The sequence below is a fragment of the Lampetra fluviatilis genome, chromosome 2 (assembly GCF_964198595.1).
Source record: "Lampetra fluviatilis chromosome 2, kcLamFluv1.1, whole genome shotgun sequence".
NCBI lineage: Eukaryota > Metazoa > Chordata > Hyperoartia > Petromyzontiformes > Petromyzontidae > Lampetra > Lampetra fluviatilis.
This window is the reverse complement of record NC_136276.1, coordinates 9,323,822-9,346,369: the sequence shown is the minus strand read 5'-3', so window position 1 is coordinate 9,346,369 and position 22,548 is coordinate 9,323,822. Positions and strand designations below refer to the sequence as shown.

Below are 22,548 nucleotides of genomic sequence, written 5' to 3'. Positions count from 1 at the left end.
GGTTCTCAAATGATATGACTCTTCCGCATCAAGTCTGAGCTGACTTCATCAATCTATTTACGTGTGGAATAAGGATGTCTTTAGAATGTTTGGGTTAATCAATCAAATAAGATTCGGATCTGAACATGTTTTTGCTTCGGATTCGAAAAGTTGTCATGATAACATGATGTGACGTCAATGATCAGTTTTAGGGACATAATGTCACTGTGACATCACTTTTTTCTAAAACCTGGAAGACATTCGTACGCGTGAAAGTGTCTGTGTGTGACCATGAGAGCTGCATGCCGCTGCCTGAAAACCACCCAGCAGCCAGCCTTGTGGGCACACGTCTTTGATCCAGAGCTCGTGGAGGCTAGATTTGGTGGCTCAAACAGAGATTGTGAAACTCCCACACCTGCTGAGCTGTAAAGTGGTGGCCATGAGATAATAGTACAAGTAAGCAGGGTGGGTTCATGGACCCGACTGTGTGGGCCATTGGGTGTTATCCTCCTCTATGCAAGGTGGCTTTTCTCCAAGTGCTTCAGATCAAACATCTCAACGCAGGGCACCACCTGAAATGGTCTTTGTCCTCAGTGAGGCATTCCTGGCTGTTATACTTATGTACAAAAATAAATCAATAGTAAATTGATATAAATATGATTGCATGTAATGAACATAATACAATCAAAAAAATATAAAAAAAACTGCAGAAGTATGGTTTAGGATTATTCACATTAAAGACTAATTGATAACAAATCAAAATGTATAAACATGAAATGCTTTTTAATAAAGATAAATATAATTTAAAATATTAAAAGTCAATTGCTTAAATTGTATGACTATGTACAGCGATTAAAATTTAAAATGATGACAACAAAATCATTAAAATTTTAGCTTTTTTAAAAATAAAAAACGAAATGATGCAAATAACCCTTTTCCCCTAAACAGAACTGGTCCTAAAACATCCAAAAGTCTGACAATCTTAATCCGAAATCCAATCCTAGCGAGGAATTGTGAACATAAAGTGGACCGGGCTGTTGGTGGTGGTGCGGGTGTGAACGATTGGGGCGAGAGGGGTGCAGGTCCCGTGGGGATGATCGTGAGGCCTGCGGGCGAGCAGGGGGTCGTTTTTCGGGTGGTTGGGGGGGAGGGTGTTGGGGGAGGAGGTTGGGAGGTGTTGGGGGGGGGTGCCCGAAGTTGGGGTGAAAGAGAGGCGAGGGATGGCGAAAAGTTTGGTGGCAGTATCGGTGAGTAGAAGCCCTGTGCAAGAACAATAAAACCAACTTGCATCCCATTTATGGAGATGAGCCGCTCTTAAAAAGGACACAGAACACGCAGCACGCTTCACACTGGAACACGAAAAGGCACAAAGACATGAAACTTAAACTTCATTTGAAGCTTTCGTGACTGCAGGAATTACTCTTTGGTTCTTTCGGTAAAGCCCTACTTCAGTATTATGTATGTGTAGTTTGTAGTGATGGGTTTTTACCCTTTCAACTGGTACAAAGGTGTCAGTTTTTGGGTAAAAACCTATCACTATATTTTGCCACTGGTAAAGGAGGTCTCATAGTATGTGTAGTTTGTTGTCCTTTAACCCCCCCCCACACCCACCTATGATTAGCACGGTTGGCTACGTACGGTACGAAACAGAGTCGCAACGTAGCAATTCTGTTGTATTTTCGTCCGTTTAAACCGCAGGAGAAATGTGAGACGCCCACAGCACGTGGAGCGAATCGTTGGGACATCGTGCCGAGTAAGCGCGCAGTAACAACCCGCAAACGCGTCTGAGAAGCTATACTTGGCCTCAAGACTCCCAGCCTTAATTGCAGCTGGTAACGCCAATTGTGCTTCGTAGCTCTTTTACGAGGACGACCACAGCCCAAAACAGTCGGCAGTAGTGGATGTTACACAGAACATTGCAGGGAGGGAATGTGCTAACTAGCAAGAGCAAAACCGGCGAATACGAAGTTTACATTGCAGCGTTTTGCACAAGGCCACACTCACACAAAGTGCGCGTATGTAGAAGTGACAAAGTAACTAGTGGGCTACAATGTGATCATCACAAAGGCAAACGGTTCATTTAATCTGAACCCCAAAGAAAATGTTCTCATTTAGCTGTCATGCAATTCACTTTTGCACGGCGTGAACCGGCCATAAGTTGTCAATTACACACACAAAGTGCGCGGATAACACGCGCCCATCCGTGTCCTGTTTGCCTTGGACTTATTGTAACGCTCGTCATATTTGCTCTGTGGGTGGAAGGATTAAGAGAGTTTGCATAACAGGGTGAATAGAGTTGCTATACTATTCCATGTATGGGCATTTCCAACTTACAGCAATTTTAATCAACTTGAACAGGTCTGTCGGAAAGACAGCTGTCTTTCCGACAGACCTATTCTTCACCTGAGGACGGCTGCTTGCGTTGTGGCCGAAACGTCGTGAGAATTGTATTTTAGTATGTTTTATTTTTATTATTTTATTATTTCCATTCTACGTGACTTTACCGAATGAACCAAGAAGATGAATCCCTGCAGTCACGAAAGCTTTAAATGGTATTTTATTATGTTTTATTTTTATTATTTTATTATTTCCCTTCTACGTGACTTTACCGAAAGAACCAAGAAGATGATTTCATACTTCATCCTGCGGTACTGTACGTGTGTACAGATGATTTAAAATAAGTTTTGCTGGCTGAAGGGTGGGAGGGACGGACGAATGGTCACGTGCAAAGGACGTGCGAGTTGCTGGTGATCAATTAAAATTAAATGGCTAATAAAACATACGTTTATCATGTTAAGCCGTTTATCAATCCACTGCTGGATAGATAGATGCCTTCCCCGCGTGTGTCAGTTGTAGGGGTTATACTGGTAGGAACGAAGTGGATCAGACCACCAATAGATTATATCGTCCGTCCGTCCGTGTATCAACATCGACCCCTACTGCAAACACTTGCCAGGACCCTACTAAAACCTTTTGACTCAGTGGGGCTTTCCTGGCTTAACAAGTGTAATAATACATTATGTTTATATTCTTTGGTTATTCGTTCCTACCAGCCCACCCCGCAGGGTCCTGTTTTGATCATACTTCACCACGCTGGTCAGTGTGGGTTGGTGAAGGAGACCCTTGCCCCCCATCTCATTTCGCCAACCCGCACTGACCGGGGGGGGGGCGGGCAGTAGGACCGGTTTCGATATCAATCGCCACAGGCGTGAGTCGTGGTCGGGAATCGAACTCGGGCCGCCTGGTTCGTAGCGCAGCGCGCGCCAACAAACCATTGCATCACCGCTTAAACATCCCACGTTCAACACACGGAGCACGTGTATACTGCGTATTAAAACTGGCCACGTACTATCACCATCACTAGCCATGGTCAATCCACTGCTGGATGAATGCCTCCCAAAGCCGCTGTCATCTCGCGCGATGCAACAACTCCGCGACTCGGCAGCACCTTCACGCCCGCTGACCCCACTCGCCACCTCGACGGAAGTCGCTCTTGAACTCGCCGCGATCTTTGATCCCCGCTCCATCACTACCGTCCCTATTCTTAACCGTCGGTCATCGTCCCTTCTACGGATGTATGGGGCCCAAGCCAACCTTCCCTCTCGCGTCTTCGACCCGTGCGTGCTCTTGTCATCCGCGCGCCGTTCCTCGATCTATATCTCAATGGAATTGCGAGCAGGTGCCCGTTGACGCATGTGCGGAGAGGGGGCGAGGGCGCACCTCCAATTAGCAGGGCTGGCTACGTACGGTGCGAAAGAAGTTCAGCGCACGTACATACAGGTGAGCCCTGTAGTTTGTACACTGTGATATCACAAGCACGCCTCGACATAACTTATCAGCGTGTATAGGTCCACTGCTGAATCTACTCTCTGCACCATATGTCGGGTTACAGCATAGCAATGGAATGGCGCACAATTCACACATTTACGAGCAGCGAACACTCTCTTGTACAAATCAAATCTGCCCGTTGTGGGTGTCGAACTTAGACATGATGTGACCGGCCGCATGCAATGCCACACCATCACGCAATGCCACACCATCACGTGCATGCAAAGCCCTGCAAATGCTATCCACACTGCAGCATATGCACAGTACTTTGCAATAATATACCCATACTGTAATGTCCACTTTCTGGAAGTCGACAAAGGTTATCCTACACTTTAAATAACGATTGTCACCTGCCTGGCACGCGCCCGCCATAAGAATGTGTAATGACCACATAACTCGCAAAATAAAGAGATGTGCTCATCCACCCAGACAAGCAAAACAGCACGATGGCACACGCACCACAGCCTGCTCATGGTGATAACCATCAATCGGAACTTACCTGTCTGGGACTGGGTCGTGCCAACCCACAGCACCAGGACAAGCGGCAGGAGGAGGAGGAGCGTGGGCAGCCCCCGGGGCTCCTGTGTCAGCCCCCGGGGCGACTGTGGTCTCATTCCCACGCAGGGCATCGCGCCTGGGTCCGGAATACAACCCGACTTCGAGGGCAGCGGCAGCAAGAGGCGGTGGTCAAGAGGTGAGAGAGAGAGGACGAGCAACGCTCGCCTCCGTGTCACGTCTGCATGGCAGCAGCAGCAGCGGCAGCAGCCTCCTCCTCCTCCTGTTTGACAGCAGAGTGTAGCTCTCACTCCCAGCTGATCCAGCCTGATCCTCCTCCTCTACCACATCCACCACCACCGCCACCAACCACACACCCTCCCACTCACCCATCCACTCCCCACCTACCCACTCATTCCCCCCTCCCCTACCCCCACCACGGCCCCCGCCCAGCTACCCACGCAAGCGTGTCTCCCCCTTGTTTATATCAAAACATTCAAGAGCGCAAGCCTCAATCCCGCAAAGTGCTGCCTAAACAATTAAACAAAACACAAAATGACAGACAAACCGATCAACGCAGCCAATGAAAACGATAGCGCTGTAATAATACAAACACACATTTTTTTTTAAATAAGTGGCAGTATTGCGTATCTTTAAAAAAAAAACCTCTATTATGGATTGCGTATCTCGTTGAGTGCGTTTAATCCGTCTTTACGCGATAATGCGTTGCTTCAAGTAAACAACTCAAGAAGAATGCGAAGCGGTGGAGTTTTTCGGCGCAAGGAAGGAACGTCGCACGTACAGAGAGCGAGAGAGAGAATGAGCGCAGACGAAGCCCTCTCTGCTGGCCGGCCGCTCCTCCTGCCCCACCTCCTACACCCATTGGCGTCACTACGGGGGGTGCGGACCGCACCGGGTAACACCATCAGAGGGGGTGACACCAAAATGACTGTCGATACAATTTTTGTGCAGTGTTTCAGCAGTAATTTATTCTCTTTTTGATATGATTTTTTTTTATCCCCGTGGTTAGTTATAACAACAAAAACATTTCCCGTAAGTCCAGCTTACATGTACTGTATCAATCTACCTACAAGGATAAAACTCTATGCTGATTTACTTTTTGAACCTTCTAATGCGCTCCGGTCAGAGCCGTCATTGTTACCCAACTACAATGACGAATCGAGTCACGTGGTTTCGTCTGCACGCGCTGCAAGCACGCGCTGTTGTTTTCGTTGCTGCTCGTGTTTTTATAGTCGCTGATTTTGTCAAATTTCCTGGTGTTTTAGCTACAATATTATGGTAATTAGTATTTGTGAACCTACATCAATGACCTTTTTGAGAAAGAAGTAGTAATTAAAGGAAATATTGTCATTTAAAGGTGTAATTTTAATTTTGCTAGTTGTTTATATCACTACTATTGCCATTAAATTCAGTGAAAACAGGAATTACGATTTTCGAGTAACATTAGTACAAAGAACATGACTAAGGATTCTGTATGGTCTGGTACGGGCGGAGGTCCACGAGGGGTGAGACCACGAGTTACCCCACTGGGTGACATCAACCCGAGTGACGTCACTGCCTCCACCACCACCACCACCACTGCTTAGCACTACCACCATTTATCCCAACCACCACTGCTGCATGGCACTGTACTAACACTCCCCACCACCACCTCCTCCACTGCTTAGAACTACCCCACCACCACCCGTTACCCCCACCACCACCACCCTCGCCACCGCAGAGTACGAACACCCCGCACCCGACCACTGTTATTCACGAGGCTGTACCACAAGTGCTTCAGGGTAGGAACAGCGACCCAGCCTCAAATCAGTCGGAAAACGAGGCATTGGCGAACCCAGCTGAGCTCTGAGCGTTTCACCCCCCCCTCCTTTCCTTTCCTCTCGTGTGTTTTTTTCCTTCAGCAGAGGTTCGTTAAAATCCGCAATCCCCACCCCTCTCCTCTCCCCCCAACAATATCTATCTGTGTTTCAGGCCCCCCTAAATGCCCTCTTGGCTAATTACATGCTCTTCTGCTGTTAAGTCATGTTGCTTGCAATTCGCGCTTTTCCCAAACCGAATTATGTGGCATATGCCCATATTGATCAAGTTGCACGTACAGTATATATCTCATTCGTAATATTCGTGTACGATGTGTATTTAACATTTTTTTCTCCTTAAGTATGCTATGCTGCAGCCATTAAACTCGTGTAAATGCCGGTCAATGGCGACAACTAGTTAGCAATTAATTTACGAGCTGGTAATAAGTGAAATAGTAATTGTTGAAGTATGTTGAAGTCATCGGTGATTATCCTCTGAAAGGAATTGCCTCGACCACCACAGGAATGTGGAATTGACACCCACTGGCTCAGGGGCTGTGTAACTGTGAGATGAGTGGCGCCTCGTGTTCAACGAAGTGGAAATCTCATTCTGATCTCCTTCACTGCATGGACCTTACTCTGTCCCAGCAACTGACGAACGTGCGGGGAGTGCAACCGCACGGCGACCCACAGTCCAGACAGAGTCCAGCTGCCAGACCAGGCTATAAGGAGGAGGGAAGATGGACAAGGGGCCACATTTAATTATTGGTACCAGGACCCATGGGCCAACTCGGGACTGCCACTTACTGTAACTATGCTAATTCCGTTTTTAAAAAGTTCCCCGTGGTGTTCACGATGGCTGTTGCCTAGTACTGTACACACAAAAACCTAAACATCTGTAAACCATGATTGTAAATAGCCCACGATTATTGTCAATCTGTGGAATTGGTGTATTGATTAAATAAATAAATGTACAGTATTTATCATTAAACGCACTTTTACATGATTATATATATGACGGGAGGGGTGGTGTAGTGGGATACCACACTATGCTGTGAATCTGTTGATCTGAGTTTGATTTTGATCCAGGGCTAACAACAGTGGCCACTGATATCAGAACTCGCCCTGTCTCCACTCACCCTCCCCAAGCCACAGCGATCAGCGTGGTGAATTAAGGGAAATCAACCCCCATGACCATCTAGCAATGCCCGTTCCCGTTCTGTCGCAATGTGCACTGATGCCTACTTTATTGAGGGCGATATTGGCACGTAAAATAAGTATTGATTGAGCAATGGATTGACAATGGGCTGAAATGTATTTTTATTGGAGACATTAATTGCACAACTAAAATGTGTAAAATGTATAGTGCTGACCAATACTTTTTTTAAAATAAAATATTTACTCTTCTTTAAAAAGGCAATTTTACTGAGCCATCACCGTTCTTTCGTCTCATGAACAGAACATGTTCCAATTTATTTTATACTTAGCCTGCTCTGTATAGATCTTGCAAGAATGCAATTAAAATTCAGAAACTTATTTCAAACAGAGCTCTTTTTTTCTTGAAATACATACACATGATTGTAAACACACGCTGAGATACCCGTGTAACGTGTTTTCCATTTATGACCGTCTGCTCTAATCTCCGTGCCTTTAATAACGACTTCGCTTCGACTTAGCACATCTATCAGTCTTACTTTTAGTTCACCCCCTCCCACCACAACTCCTTCATGACATCTTTCTTGTGGTGCTAATGGGTTCCGTGTGCGCTCCTGTATGGACGCGCGCGCCCATTGCCCCATGATTCGCGCACATGAGACCTGGCAAGAGGGCATTTAGAGGTGGATGTCCCACCGGCCGTGGTGGCCGGGTGGTCCAGAGTGTCTATGAATATTGACCACGGCTTTAAATTTCAGTATCTGGCAGGACAGATATGTCCATATGCTGCATGCTTTCAGATAAAATACCATTTGGAGGAACTCAATGATGTCAAGTTACACAAATTGTTATAGAAATTGTACTTTTTTTTTTACAACACGCCAATGAACGTTAGGTATGTATAGATTATACAATGTCTGCATTATATTATTGGAACCGAGGAAGCCCGTTTTACCTGCGGCACGCTGCTATATAGCCGAAGCCACACGCGCACAAAGAGATAAATTATAACGCTATCTTAATAGGCGTGAAATGGCTGTCATAGCACAAAGTATCACGAATCCCAGGCCTGTTATGAAACACGTGTGAGCACTCATCATTGGTCAAAGGCGCTGCTTGAAAGAGGACACTCGCTCCTCGCGCCGTAAGAACAAACACGCCAACCACCATGTGGACCGTGCGCTTTCTTCCATCGGCAATTTGTAGGCAGAGCTTCAGAAACAAATAATGAAAGGGTCGTGCTTCCCCAAAAAAAGATTTTCTTAGGAGACGTAAAAAAATGGAGCAGGTGTAAAAATGTTCTCTAAGTATCTAAAATGGACAAAAGCAGCACGTTAAGAACATTTCTCAAAAGCAGTCGCGGCGGTGAACAACAGATTTCCGCAGCACCTGCGTAAGGTGTGACACAATCTAAACACATTTATAGGCAGGTGCCCTAAATACAGTGGCGTGCTTTAAAAAGAAAGAAACACACGCGCTACTCGCCGCTTTTGGGTATTTTTTTTTTAGCGTTGGACAAAACAGCTGTAGAGTTTTACATCTGCCGCCGAGATTTATCTGAGACACAGTGTGTGACTTGTCGAGACACACACCGAGCACATAGAAAGTCAATGGAAAGAAACAACCCACTAGGAAGACGATGTGTGACAAACACACGGGGGGGGGGGGGGGATAACGGAAGAATGAGCGTGAGATCATCGCATGTGAAGGCGGTTAGTGCGAAGTACTCGCTCTTGGGCTTAGGGAGGTGCTAGCGGATATATTTGAAGATTAACATCAGCCACAGTGTTTATGTGGGACTGCGCCCTTCAAGGTGTTACATCAGTAACCTGTCCTGCAGCCTTTTGGCACGGTCTGGGTTAATGCTTCAACTTTTACAAGGATTTCGCAGAGAGTTGGTAAACACGAATTGCGTGTTTGGAAACAGAGCGCGCGCAAGTGACGTGTAGGGTTTGTGCAGCTGTGTAGATCTGCGACGCTAGCAGTCATGCATCGCGTTCCTGGGCTCACCTCCTGTTCTCCCTCTCATCGCCCACACGGTGGTTGTCACCCTCCTCACCCGTTCTCTTTGACCTCTGGCCAATATTCTGACCAAAATGCTTCTGTGCTTGCGGCTGCAGCACCACAGGAACGCCAACGAATACCCATCGCCTCACACGAAATTGATAACCAACTGCTTCCAGTTGGACTTCGTTACGGATTTGTCAGCAGCATATTATGGACTTATTATATTTATTTGTAAATGTGTATAATGTTTGTACCACGGATGTCACGATGACAATGATGTTTCGATCGCAACACCAGCGGTCTCTCCACCTGAAGAAGACGGCTTTTGTTGCGATCGAAACGTCGTGGTTTTTTGCTTTTAATTAGGATTTTTGTTTTCTATCTACGTGACTTTACCGAAAGAACCAAGAATATAATAAGTAAAAGGCCACGGTTTTATTTATTTATATTTATATTTTATTTGTATTACATTTAAATTACAGAGAGTCGACATTTCTCAGTTTAGTTTATTTCAGGTATGCAGTAGATGTTTTATTACTGAAGGTGAATTGGCATAGATTACCGTAAAGTGGTGATACTGTGGATTAAAATGTGTGTTTTAGTCTTTGCAAACCGAACACTCTTACAAATCCGCATTTGTATAACATCACTTGTGAGGATAAAATGACTCTGTATCACAAACCATGTTTTGTGGGGGTGGGATTGACAAAGGGCACACTACGTTATTTTCTTCACGCTGATTTACATTTACGTAGACTGATCAAAGTAAGTGAATGTTGCCGAGGTGATGTCAAGACCGCTGAGACGGAGCGGTGATGTCCGCTCGTGTGTGCAGGTCCTCCTGACGGATCGTGGCAGGCCGTGACATCTGTGGTGTACTCCTTCCGGCAGTGCATTGACCTTGGCAGATGACGACGACGACGATGATAATGATGACGGTGTCATTTGACATGTTAAGAAGAAGTCAAATCGAATGACAACGCGCTCAATACCTCGTCGAAGAAAAATAGGCTGACATCGACGGTGTGTTTTAAAGGGGAGCGGACTGTAAATATATAAGCAGATAAAGAAGTTCACACTATTTAAACAAACTATGGAGTAGGTGTTGACACCAATAATTGCAAAAAGCACTTAAAAATCACCACAATCGCTCCCTCGTTTGCCTTCACGTGGAATGGAACTGTAGGTATTTATTTTGCTTTCACCCCAAATGTGTTCAATTTTAAGCATTATTGGGAATGAAAGGGTGCCAAAGGCTGTCCCTTTCAATGACTCGTCATCAGCATTTCAAGAGGTAGGGTTTGATTTTAGAACAAAAAACGAACGACCAGGAAAATTCAAAAGAATGGGGGTTGGGAGTTGTTGCGATGCAGTGGTGGCTATTTGGTAGGGGTTGGGAGCAGAGCGTTTGAAGGAGAGAGTGTAGGGGGTGGTTGGTTCCTGTCGGGCTGTAGAGATAATGATATGTAATTCCATACGTATGTAGTAAAGTCCGGTGCTGTATTTATTACATAACATGCCCAGAAAGTTGTTTGAAAAATATTTCACATCATTAGTTCCGAAGTCTACTTCATTTTCAGAGAACCAGTATTTTTGAATTGTTTTGTAAGTTACTCTTTGTCGTTAAATTATAGGCCCATGCTTTCATTTTGGGGAATGTTTGTATAATTCTAGATTACACACTATAGATTTAACATAATTATCTAATCATCCCATCGAGTGCCTTAGAATAAAATATAACATAAACATTTATATAGTCTTGATACAGAGCCCAAACCATTGAGTTTTATTTTAGAATTTGTCACAATAGCAATTATAAATACTAGTACTACTATTAGATGTGTTTGGTTGGTGCAAATTTGCATTAATATTGACTAATTCCAATTAAAGATAAACCACATTTCTGTATACATCTTAAGTTGATCTTATAAACCTGAAAAGGTCTTGGTGGGTGACCCGAACAAGTTTTTACATAATGGTCCACATTATTACAACTGAATCCCATTGTTCCAGGCTTGACATCTGTTAAGACCCATCACTAACAAATATTGTACTGAATATTTGCTTTCCCTTTATCCGAGACTTCGATGGCACTTACGGAACACGTTAAAGGATTAGAGCTCCTGAGTCTATTAAAACCATAGGTGGGCCCTAATCCTAACAAGTCATAGCAAACAAATTCCAGTGCAAGTGACCACAGTGATTTTCTGCCTTGCTTGCACCTGCAGAGGATCAAATGTCCACCACGTTCTGTCTACGTGGACATGAAACACGGGGAAACGGGGGCCACAGCCTCTTATGAAGTTACTTGCAAGATAGCCCTTGGTTACTCAGATCTAATGCCATTAGTGATTTATAAACACAGCCAGATGGAGCATTTACTGTCTCCACATGGAGCTCTTACTGAACATCATTACCACTGTTATAAGCTCGCGACGTGGGGGCAGAGGTGTGATGTATAGGGAAAACATTTTCAAAGTACAAATGGTCATGTTTTCACTTTGATGGTGCAAAATAAGGACGAGAAAATCCCACATCAGTTTTGGCCGAGGTTAATTTGATTAGAGTGTCTTCTTGGTTCTTTCGGTAAAGGCACGTAGAAGGGAAATAATAAAATAATAAAAATAAAACATAATACAATACAATTCTCTATTATTTTATTATTTCCCTTCTACGTGACTTTTACCGAAAGAACCAAGAAGATGAATCCCCGCAGTCACGAAAGCTTTAAATCAAAATTTGATGAAAGTGGTAGATACGCAGACAGTAATATACAGCACTGCAAATGTATCAACGCATTGTCTAATTGGGGTGGAGTGATGGTGCCACGGTCGGCGTATTGCGATATGAACCCAGCCACCCAAATCTCGCTCCCCGGCCACCAATGTTGTGACATTAGTGGTGAGTGGTAGCTGATGAAGTCCCGTAGCCCCCTTCACCAACCCACACCATAACTGACATGACACAAGTAGACGGCCTTCTTCATCCAGGAGTGGACTGACAAACGGCCTGTAAATTCATCTTCTTGGTTCTTTCGGTAAAGTCACGTAGAAGGGAAGTAATAAAATAATAAAAATAAAACATAATAAAATAATTCTCACGACGTTTCGGCCACAACGCAAGCAGCCGTCCTCAGGTGAAATTGTCATATTTGTATTTATTTATTTTGTCTAATTATGAATTCAGTGGCCACATTGTCTACACTGTATACACAAGATATGATTATAAAAAAAATATCACTGAATTCTAGATTTGAAGTTTTCGTGACTGCAAGAATCCATACTCTTCGGTTCTTTCGGTAAAGTCACGTAGGTGAAAAATAAAAATAACAACGAAAGAATTATTTTTATATTATTATTATTATTATTATTTATTTTTCTTATATTATTTTTATTGTTTTTTTTATTGTTCACCTACGTGACTTTACCGAAAGAACCAAAGAGTATAATATAATATCACTGAAATTCACAAAGCCATATTCGTTGGGTACAGCTACAATAAATCAACTGGAATTCAATTGGCAAACACCTACAAAATATAACAGGGACAATAATACAACATGAGCTTTAACTTTATCAAACCAAGGAAAGCTTGAATGAGTCTCAAGATTATTTTTCAGAAGGGTCTTTTGCAACGTTGCATCAAATGCATTCGTGACAATATTTTAATGATAGACAGCCGAAACCCACCAGTTTATGGTGCCAACTATACAGTGATTCTTTTAAGCCGAGAAAGAACTAAAAAGTACAAAATATAATTCCAGCAAATGTTGACCAAAACGTACACTCTCTAGCCTTTGAAATGGACGACAACACAACGAGTGACATTCACTAGAATACCACGACAGTATTATGTACTTGGCTTCTGCTTTGTTTCATTTACACCGATAGGAAACACTTTCTCTTTTTGTTGCAGACTGGAGTTTTTTTTTCCTGGACAAATAAAGAGAGGGCTTCTCTCTGTTTGGTAAACAGGCAAGTGGAGGATGGGTTTCCTTCATGGCTGCATTAAAAGCCCCCTGCTGACAGAGGCACATTTCTCCGGGTGACAGGAGTAACATATCACCACCGTTGCAAACTCATTCCAGGTCTTACACTCTGCTGTCTGCATGCGCTGGTCATTACCGGATCGTATAACCCCATCTACAAACGCGCGTACTTTTGCCATATTTAACATCACATAGTGGTGACATTATACTGAGAACGGGATGGATATGTTGTTATTTTTTCAAAACAATGATTTCTTTATAGTTGTTTCATTTCCTCTTCTATTTAAACAAAACTCGCTTATTTAAAATCAACATTCAGTGGTTTAAAATAATACCGAAACAACAATTCTAACCAAGTACTCGGCAATTACCACTGCAAGTCATTTACGGTTCACATCAACCTTAATTGCAGAACAATTCTGGAGGAACTAAAACATTTACAGCTGTGTGCAACTCACTCCAGGTCAGGCTAGAGTGTACTTATGATTTATGAGTAGTGGATATTATTTTGCTTGCCTGGCTAAAAACGTTAATGTGGGTGGAAACCTCCAGGAATTCAGCACGAACATCTTAACACTAGGTGAGGCTTTGTTGGGCAAATTATTGGCATCGTTATTGTGGAGAAGCGGTTGGCACAGCAGTTCGCACACGGTGGCATGACTTCTAGTCTCAGCAATGGCCAATATCAGTGGCGACCAATATCTGAACCAATCCTGAGTTCCCACTTCACCGACTCACTCCAACCAGCCTGGCGGCATGTGGCCAAACAACCCCCTCAACCGGCACAGTCTTCATCCAGAAGGCGATTGGCAAAGGGGCGGCAAGTTTTGTTATTGTTAGACTGGTCATAGATGACTAGATATCTATATGAGAGTTTTGTTTTCTCTTGTATACTACTTAATTGAGTAGATGTTGTAGATTTTCAACATATTTAAAATGGAGGATTTTCCATGACATGGCTTTTTAATTGATAATGTACCATACCACAAAATTAAAACTGCATTTTGATAGCACAGAATGTTTTTCGCATATTTAATAAGCCTAGGAACATAAAGACACGTACAAAAAATGTACAGCATAAATGTCTTGATATTAAAATTTCACAAGTAACATTTAAAGTGGTATAGTTTTTGGGGTATTTTGTTTTAAAGGGGCTATGCAGCTGATGCTAATTATCGTGAAATAAAACATTCTACTGTGGCAGATGGTTGAAGAAAATATACCTTCTCGTAACTTGTCAACAGCAATAGCTGCCTTGTATAGACCTTCTAGCTGTGCTGTGTACCGTCCCCTGCCATTGTCCATGTGTGAGACATAACTGTTGACAATCACAGTGATGCATTACTGGTTCAATATATTGATTAATTAATGCCTTTGAGAAATCTCATGAATTATATCAAACTTTTGCTTGAGACACGTTGATATCACAGCTGGATGGGGATTTTCCGCTTCCAAACTAAACATCTCGGAGTGCTGTGGTTGCTCAAGAAGGGGCCAACATAGCTAAGAACTTGTGTAGGATCCAGGACTGCTGCAGCCTATTGAGTCTGTGGTGAAAGTTGACCCTATAATCCTAAAAAGCATTAAGAAGCCAAATTAAATAACTACGTAAAAATGTCAGCAGAAACAGTCACATTGAACTCGTTTCATTTTATAGTAACTTAAAAAAAAACGAAGCAAAAGTTATTCGGTGAATTGCCCAATTCACTGGCAAGAGAGTTCATTACCAAGACTTCACATCCATGTGGCACTCGGAAGAATGTCCTCGGCTGGAAGTGCGCAGTGTGCAGGACCCAGATTAGTGTCAGCACAGCCCAGCCACCTGACAGATGCGTTAGTCATGGGTGGCTTTCTGGAAGTTGAAGCAATATCCCTGGTTACCTAAAGGCTCATATGCAGGCAGCGAAAAACATGTTCAAAGATATAACAATTTGTATCGATTAAAAAAACCTCCACTGAAACCACCAAACAACCACAAGACAAGTCTGGAATGTACAATACACTGCCACAGAAGATTCATGACAATACAGGACTAAACTGCGGCTGCCTTTCAGATGATATACTAGTTTTAGAGTTTCCTGAATGCAATTTTCTACAAAGTTTTTTTAATTAGTGAATGGTCCCAAATGCCCTCCATGAAATGCGGGATATGTGGGAACCACGCTATATCCAGGACACACGATTCATATTTCACAATTGACCAGGTTGATGAGTTTGATGTGACAAATGTAGTTGGGTCTCTGATAACAATGATCTTTGAAACAATTTTACATTTGTAACTTTTCCAAATATGTGACATTGTTCAATGATATATGAGCATGTAATTGTCAGGAATCATTTGTTTAGATGCTTCAAAGTTGGGGATTGTGTCCCAGGGATGTTTGGATATGGTTTACAACCTGCCATACGAGAGTGAATAGCGACGTTACAAACACCAGGCACGGCATTCGTTGTTCATGCTCAATTTCACCGTTGTCTCCCTGCCAAACCTGCAAAACTTCAAAGCAGACTTTCGGTGAAAACCTGATTTTGATTGAGTTGGCAGGTCCACTGCACGTTTCCTGGCAGCAAGCCCAGGATGTCCGATTTTGGGACTCAGACACAGACGACATCAGTCCGTCTCTATGAGAGCTTTGTGCGGTAGATTACAAGCTTATTTCTACAAAAGCTCAGTTTATTACGCACAGTATAAAAAGTATATACGCTTTTCATTGCAAATTTACTTTATATTGCTAAAGTAGTACATCCTCATTAATGATTAGATATAACATCGAGTACGATAAGAATTTGAATTTGAAGCGCATTTGATTTTTTTCATTCTGCCGTAAATTAAAATAGCGTGGGATATTTTTTGCCAGCATAAGAGTATGACAAATAAGAATAGGTTATACCATTTCTGGCAATGAAACAACTGTTAAGATGTTGAAGCAGTAAATGAGATACTTTTTTGCAAGAAATCAAGTCTGTGTTAACATGCAAACAAACTGTAATACATAAAAGCATTGTCATATTCTTGGTTCTTTCGGTAAAGTCACGTAGAAGGGAAATAATAAAATAATATAAATATTTAAAAAAATCTCACGACGTTTCGACTGCAACACAAGCAATCATCATCAGGTGTTGCAGTCGAAACGTCGTGAGAATGTTTTTGTTTTATATTTTTATTATTTTATTATTTCCCTTCTACGTGACTTTACTGAAAGAACCAAGAATATGAATCCCTGCAGTCACGAAAGCCTACACGAGAGACAGCCTTCTTTGAATCTTTGCAAAAGGTTTCTATTTGGTGTTTGAACATCTTAACAGCTGTTTTATTGTCAGAAAGGGTAAACCCTATTCTTATTTTTCATAAATTTAAATAGAGTATATTGTGCACGCATGCGCAGCCTTTTTGTAAATCCATTGACGGACGAGGGCCTCTACCCCCCCACCCCTCCCCACTATGTGGGTCGTGGGTATTATCTCGCCATATTTCACCACGCCGCTCAGTGTGGATTGATGCGGGCGGCGAGCATAAATGTGGAATCATAGAATTACAGTCCAACATTGGGTTTTGCTGCACTACCCTCTGCTGCCTACCACGTAACCCCAGAGCCTATTGTGTATAGCAGTCACCCATCCAAGCACTGTCCATGCTCAACCCCTCTTGGCTTCCTAGACATGGCCAGATTGGGTTAATTTCAGGTTAAAAAAATGAAATTAAAATTCATGAAAAATAAAATAAAAATCACGACGTTTCGGAGGCAACACAAGTCTCCGTCATCAGGTGGGACCGTCACAGCCAGATTTGCTGCATCAAGTGATGCATCAAGTGATGCAGAAAATCTGCATCAAGTGATGCAGAAAATCTGGCTGTGACGGTCCCACCTGATGACGGAGACTTGTGTTGCCTCCGAAACGTCGTAATTTTTATTTTATTTTTTATTAATTTTAATTTAATTTTTTTACCTACATGGTGACTTTACCGAAAGAACTAAGAGTATGAATCCTTGCCGTCACGAAAGCTTCAAATCTAGAATCATTCCAGCTGATTTGCTCACTTGCAGCATTCAGGTTAGCACTGCACACATTGAGTCTCTCCGGCAAGAGCAAAAGGAAGCCAAATGCAAAGCGGCGAATGGAGCGTGCTGCAGCTCGACCCGCGGAGTATCACCCGCCTCACCTGCGGCAGAGTTTGTGGGTCTCGCATTGGACTTTTCAGCGATCTTAGGCGGCGCAAAACCATAGGGGAAGCAAGTCGCACTTGCGTCTCGAGGGACTGCCAAAGAAGAATGTAATATGTTACCAATGCAAAATGTACAATGTGGATGAAACTTTAAGCCAAATATATACAGTGTCATATCTACTGCATTAAAATGAAACCATTTGGCATATTACTGTTACCACTACGGACATCTGTTGCACTTCTACAACTACTACTACGGATGATTATAAAGTGCTGTGTTGCTCTAACCATGCCCTATGCCCTGAAATTTGCATTTGTCACCATTTCCTCCCTACCTAGCCCTCTCCCACTCATTCCACTACATGGAGACCCATCTCAACCATGAAGAACAGACCAGCCCCACCTTCTGGCTCCAACATACCGTGAGCGACCAATCACATGTCGCTGGTGTAGCACAACACTTATCCTCAATATCACAGAAACCAACGAGAGATGCCCACTCGATCAGCCCAGCCACGAGATCTGAGGTGCAAATGGCCTTTTGTTTCTCACGACCAATGGGTCACTTACAGCCCCTGCTGCTTTTAAGCTGTCAAACTGTCAGCAGGGAAAGGCTTAATTTTAGAATGTAAATGTATACTTTAAATGGGACGTACAGCTCGATAAATGGTTCCATTTAGGTGAGTACAGTAAATTGCTTGCGTAGGTTTCAGGCGGGCCTGGGGAAATTTTAAATAATAGTAAATACAGATCTAACGAAACTAAAGTTACACTCGATGGTTGATTTCCAGTGACGGAATGCTGTTTTTTCTTTTGATCATAATGAATATCTGACATGAACATTTTAGATTATTATTCAAAAATATAAAATGCTTAAATCCTGCTCGTTAATGCGTTACATCAATTGTACTTTGTATTGAATATTAAGGATCAATTTACAATGCTGAATTATGAATACAATGATTGTGTATGCTGTAATACATAATGCCATATTCTAAACAAATAAAATGTACCACTTTCCAAATGAAGAGCAGCATTGTGTTAACATTAAAGAATATTATTTAAATGCTGAAGGCTACTGCTGTTTGTTAAATGTTAACGGATACGACTATTTTCCAGTGCAAATGTTTGCTTCGGTGCAGATCATGTTGCTATTTTGTTTGTCCTTTTTAACTGGGAGCCATTTTTGGACTTCGGATCACAAGGCCAAGCTCCAAAAACATTTTCACAAGGTAGCCGCGAACAGACAATTCACAGCACCAGCCCTCTGACTTTCAGCCTGCAGAGGAACCATGGAATGGCTGCCTCAATCCCCATGCCTGCCTGTCTTCTGCTCTTGCCATCATCAATTAATTCTGGTTCAGTGGCAAGCATCTCTTACAAGTGGTATTTAGCTTCACAGGGCAACGTTTTGTTTTGCAAAGGCATAGACGAAAGCAGATGCAACACTTGGTAACATTTTGACTGAAAAGCAGGCATCAGAATAAAGTTTCTTATTGATTTGCACTCTGCAACATCTTGCGTAAACATTGGCGAAACGAATGCTGCGGATAAACATGACCCTACTTTTGAGACTTGGACGTCCTCAGAAATGTTGCAGAGAAGAATCCACTTGGTGAGAGATGGGGACCTTCTGACTCCAGTGTTAATGAGGCCCATCAGTTGAGGTGTTCTGAGCCCACACTCTCTGACAGACATTAGAATTGATAAGTTGGGCTACATTTTGTTCAGTTGGGTCACTCTCATCTTTAAAAAAAAACAACTTCGTTTATTTCATTGGTCTATGAACAGAACGTGAAAACAATTAGAATTGTATACTGTACATTGTAAGTCTAGACTTGTGTGGTCATAATGTTTAAAATATGTTTCTTGATGTGATATTTCCATTGTAAATTATCTGCATGCTCTAAACGTACGCAACTGTTCAAATAAAACAGTACTGTTCAGACGCACGGGTAAATACGGCTACGTTGCCGCTGAAAAGTCCATTGTGCCACGCTGATGATTGTGCATTCCTCAAGGCTTGTATCACTGCCTTCTGGAAGTTTTTTTGGCCACACTATAAACACCACCGTCCCCTGGTAGACACTAATTGATAATCTCTGGTCGAGTGGGACTGAGCGGGTGGTTTACACCGGAAAGGGCCGAGACTCTTACGGACGAACGACATACTCGCATAGCCAGCCGCTCGCTGCCTCGGGCACATGGGAATGCGAATTCTGTACCGCGCGCACACAAATGTGGGCACGCGGACTGCACGCAGCTCGCAGATACAGTTCAAGATGCGAATGTGTGAGGACAACCGTCACCCATTCGCTGCTTACTGTGAACTCTGGTTGTGGAATGTTCCACTCCAATAGGATTGTACAATTCTAGATTTGAAGCTTTCGTGACTGCAAGGATTCATATTCTTAGGTTTTTTCGGTAAAGTCACGTAGGTAAAAACATTAAAATTAATAAAAGTAAAATAAAATAAAAATCACGACGTTTCGGAGGCAACACAAGCTTCCGTCTTCAGGTGGAACCGTCACAGCCACGACAGCTGTATCAAGTAAATGAGAGATTGCAGGAGCTACCACTCCGTTTATATAATGGTTGGAGAGGGGGGAAGGGCCAAGTACAGCACACTTTGTATTCATATGGTAGGGTACCAATGTCTGCTCGGATTCGTTTTTGCTATTTCAATGATGAATTGTCGGTATTAGGGAAGCGATGAATGACAGGGTCTAATAGAATATGGTCAAATGTGATTGTAACAAACACCAGTTAATCGGTAGGTTTAAACAGGCTCATGAGTGCTGTGTGATTCCTGCTGGAATCGTGCATCCTCTGCAGGTGATTCCCACGTTGAAATCTCCTTTCACTTGAAATTTTAATAGAGATTCTGATAACCAAAGTGTTCAATTGAATTCGATGTGTTCAAATGGCTACGCAGGAATCACCATTGAGAGGAATTGGGATTGTTTGAGAGCCCAGGATTCGCCCAAATTAATAAAAAAAATAACAACATACAGAGGTGCACTGCTCACCAACAGTAATATAAGGCATGACTCCTGTCATGCCTTTTATCTGAAATTCAAATAAATAGGCTTATTTGAAAACCTAAGAATCAACAAATACAATACCCATTCACTTAAATGACAATTCCAGGCATAACCATTTAAATAAATGGGGATTATTTCAAAGCATAGGAATCATTCAGTAGAATTCCAATTCAATGTAATAGCAACTCCACTAGGCCAACAAGGTTCCACAGGACCTCCCTTATTGCCAAGTCACACGACTCTCCTCTATTTGCCGAAATGCCACGCTGGGCTTTGTGCAGCCCACTCCTTGCACGATTCCACCCATGCCATGATCCTGCTAAGAAACATATTCAATTGTCGCGAAGGATCATGAACACTCCCAGTATTTAAAAAAATGTAATTTCACCATAATGCACTGATGTCTTAAAAATTTGCCAGCAAGGAACACTCAATTAAATACACAGATACACACACACACAAAGAAACATCCTCAGTCTAAGATGGTACAACTTATTTTAGTTTATTATTCTCAAAGAAATGTTGACTACTATTATTGTACTCTATGGCATGCTTAAAATATTTAAATATCTCAACAAGTAGGGGCTTTACATACTGTAATGACCTTTCCATCCCCCAGCTCTCATGGCATTTGTGCTCGCGCAAATTTGATCATCAGACCGAAACCTCAATTTTTTAACGATAATCTGAAGTTCCGGCTGTAGAAGATTACGTTGGTGATTTAATAGCTGCCAAGGCAAGCCAGAACAAATGAAATAGAACTGATATTTTTACACACAGGGACCATGAGTGCACGATCAAAGGATGCACTAGGCTGATGCATAACTTTTTATACAAACAAGACCTAGTCATGCATTCCGATTTTAAAACAGATTATTACACAGTGGAAATGCTGTAAAAATAAATGCGTGTAAGTTTATCCTCTGTGTTACATACACGTGTGGAGTGGTCAGAAGGTTTTGAAATTGGATATTAAAAGTCCACACATTTGCGCCTGTTCCTTTAGTGTTATGATGACCCTTTACATCTATGCAATTTTCTATGATTTCTGTCGTGCAACATTATGCATTTTGTGACCTCAGCACACAGGGCAACATTGCACTTAAGAGGTGTGGGAGTTCGTGGTATGCGTCGTCCACACTGTTAATGCTTTGAGAGAAAAGTGCGTGTCGTGACGCGTTTAGACAACCCATGCACACGCGTGCTCTTCCCTACCTTGTTTTTCTTTGAGAGAAGACACGGAGAAGGCAATTACTGGCTTTTGCAAGGCAGACTGACTTGTTACACTGCGGTCTCTCGTGCTGTAAAACGACCAGGTGTGGTGAATTATTTTTTTCACAGCCGATATTTAGCAAATAACCACATTTAAAAACTAAATCAGCACAACGCAACTGAATGAATGTGTATTTTAAAAATATTACAATAAACACGTGAGTTAACGCGACCGACTGAAATGTTGAGAATATTTGGAATGGAGAAGTGCATAGTCAGAGGTTGCAGGAGTGACACCGCCTTGAAGAAGAGTGGCATTTGTAAATATGCAGATGTAGTGTGCGGTTTAATGCGTAGGCGAAATAATAAAACGGTGCACAAGAAACGCTCAGGTCGTGTTTTTTTTTAAAACCACTTTTTAGAGGTAAACGCAGTGTTCAAAAATACTTTTCCATTTTAACAACCAACTCCCCCAGCCTTCCCGAGACGCAGCACAGCAGGTCGCCGTGCTGCTGAAGCGATGGAATGCATACGCGTGTGCGAGCCCGCCACAATACCGGTTCGTTGAGCAAAATCTGTTCTCCATAAAGGCCAAAAAACAATGCCATTGAATGCACCAAATCTTTGAGCGATCTGGTTATCATCTTGTAATGAGACCCAAACACACAAGAATGAAACTAAACAAAATCACGGACGAACCACCCAGTGATATTCTCATGACTCACTGTAAAACTACACAATTTTTGCATTTTGGCCTCATGTGCATTGCCTGATATTTGTTTTCAGTGCCATTTCCGTATTGTTTCCGGTTTACGTACACTTTTGCGCGTGTCAAGTGAGTTTTAACAAAACACTGTC

The 22,548-nt window shown here is 42.7% G+C and overlaps 1 protein-coding gene across 1 annotated transcript in view; it reads right to left on the bottom strand.

Moving 5' to 3' along the window:
* Window positions 1-4,646, bottom strand: part of LOC144942029 (von Willebrand factor D and EGF domain-containing protein-like) — a 64,908-nt gene extending 60,262 nt beyond the window's left edge. The window contains exon 1 of the mRNA XM_078868648.1: window positions 4,307-4,646. Within this exon, the coding sequence (XP_078724774.1) occupies window positions 4,307-4,436 (130 nt within the window). The 5' untranslated portion in view covers window positions 4,437-4,646. The remainder of the gene's footprint in view (window positions 1-4,306) is intronic.
* Between the last annotated feature and the right edge of the window lie 17,902 nt (window positions 4,647-22,548).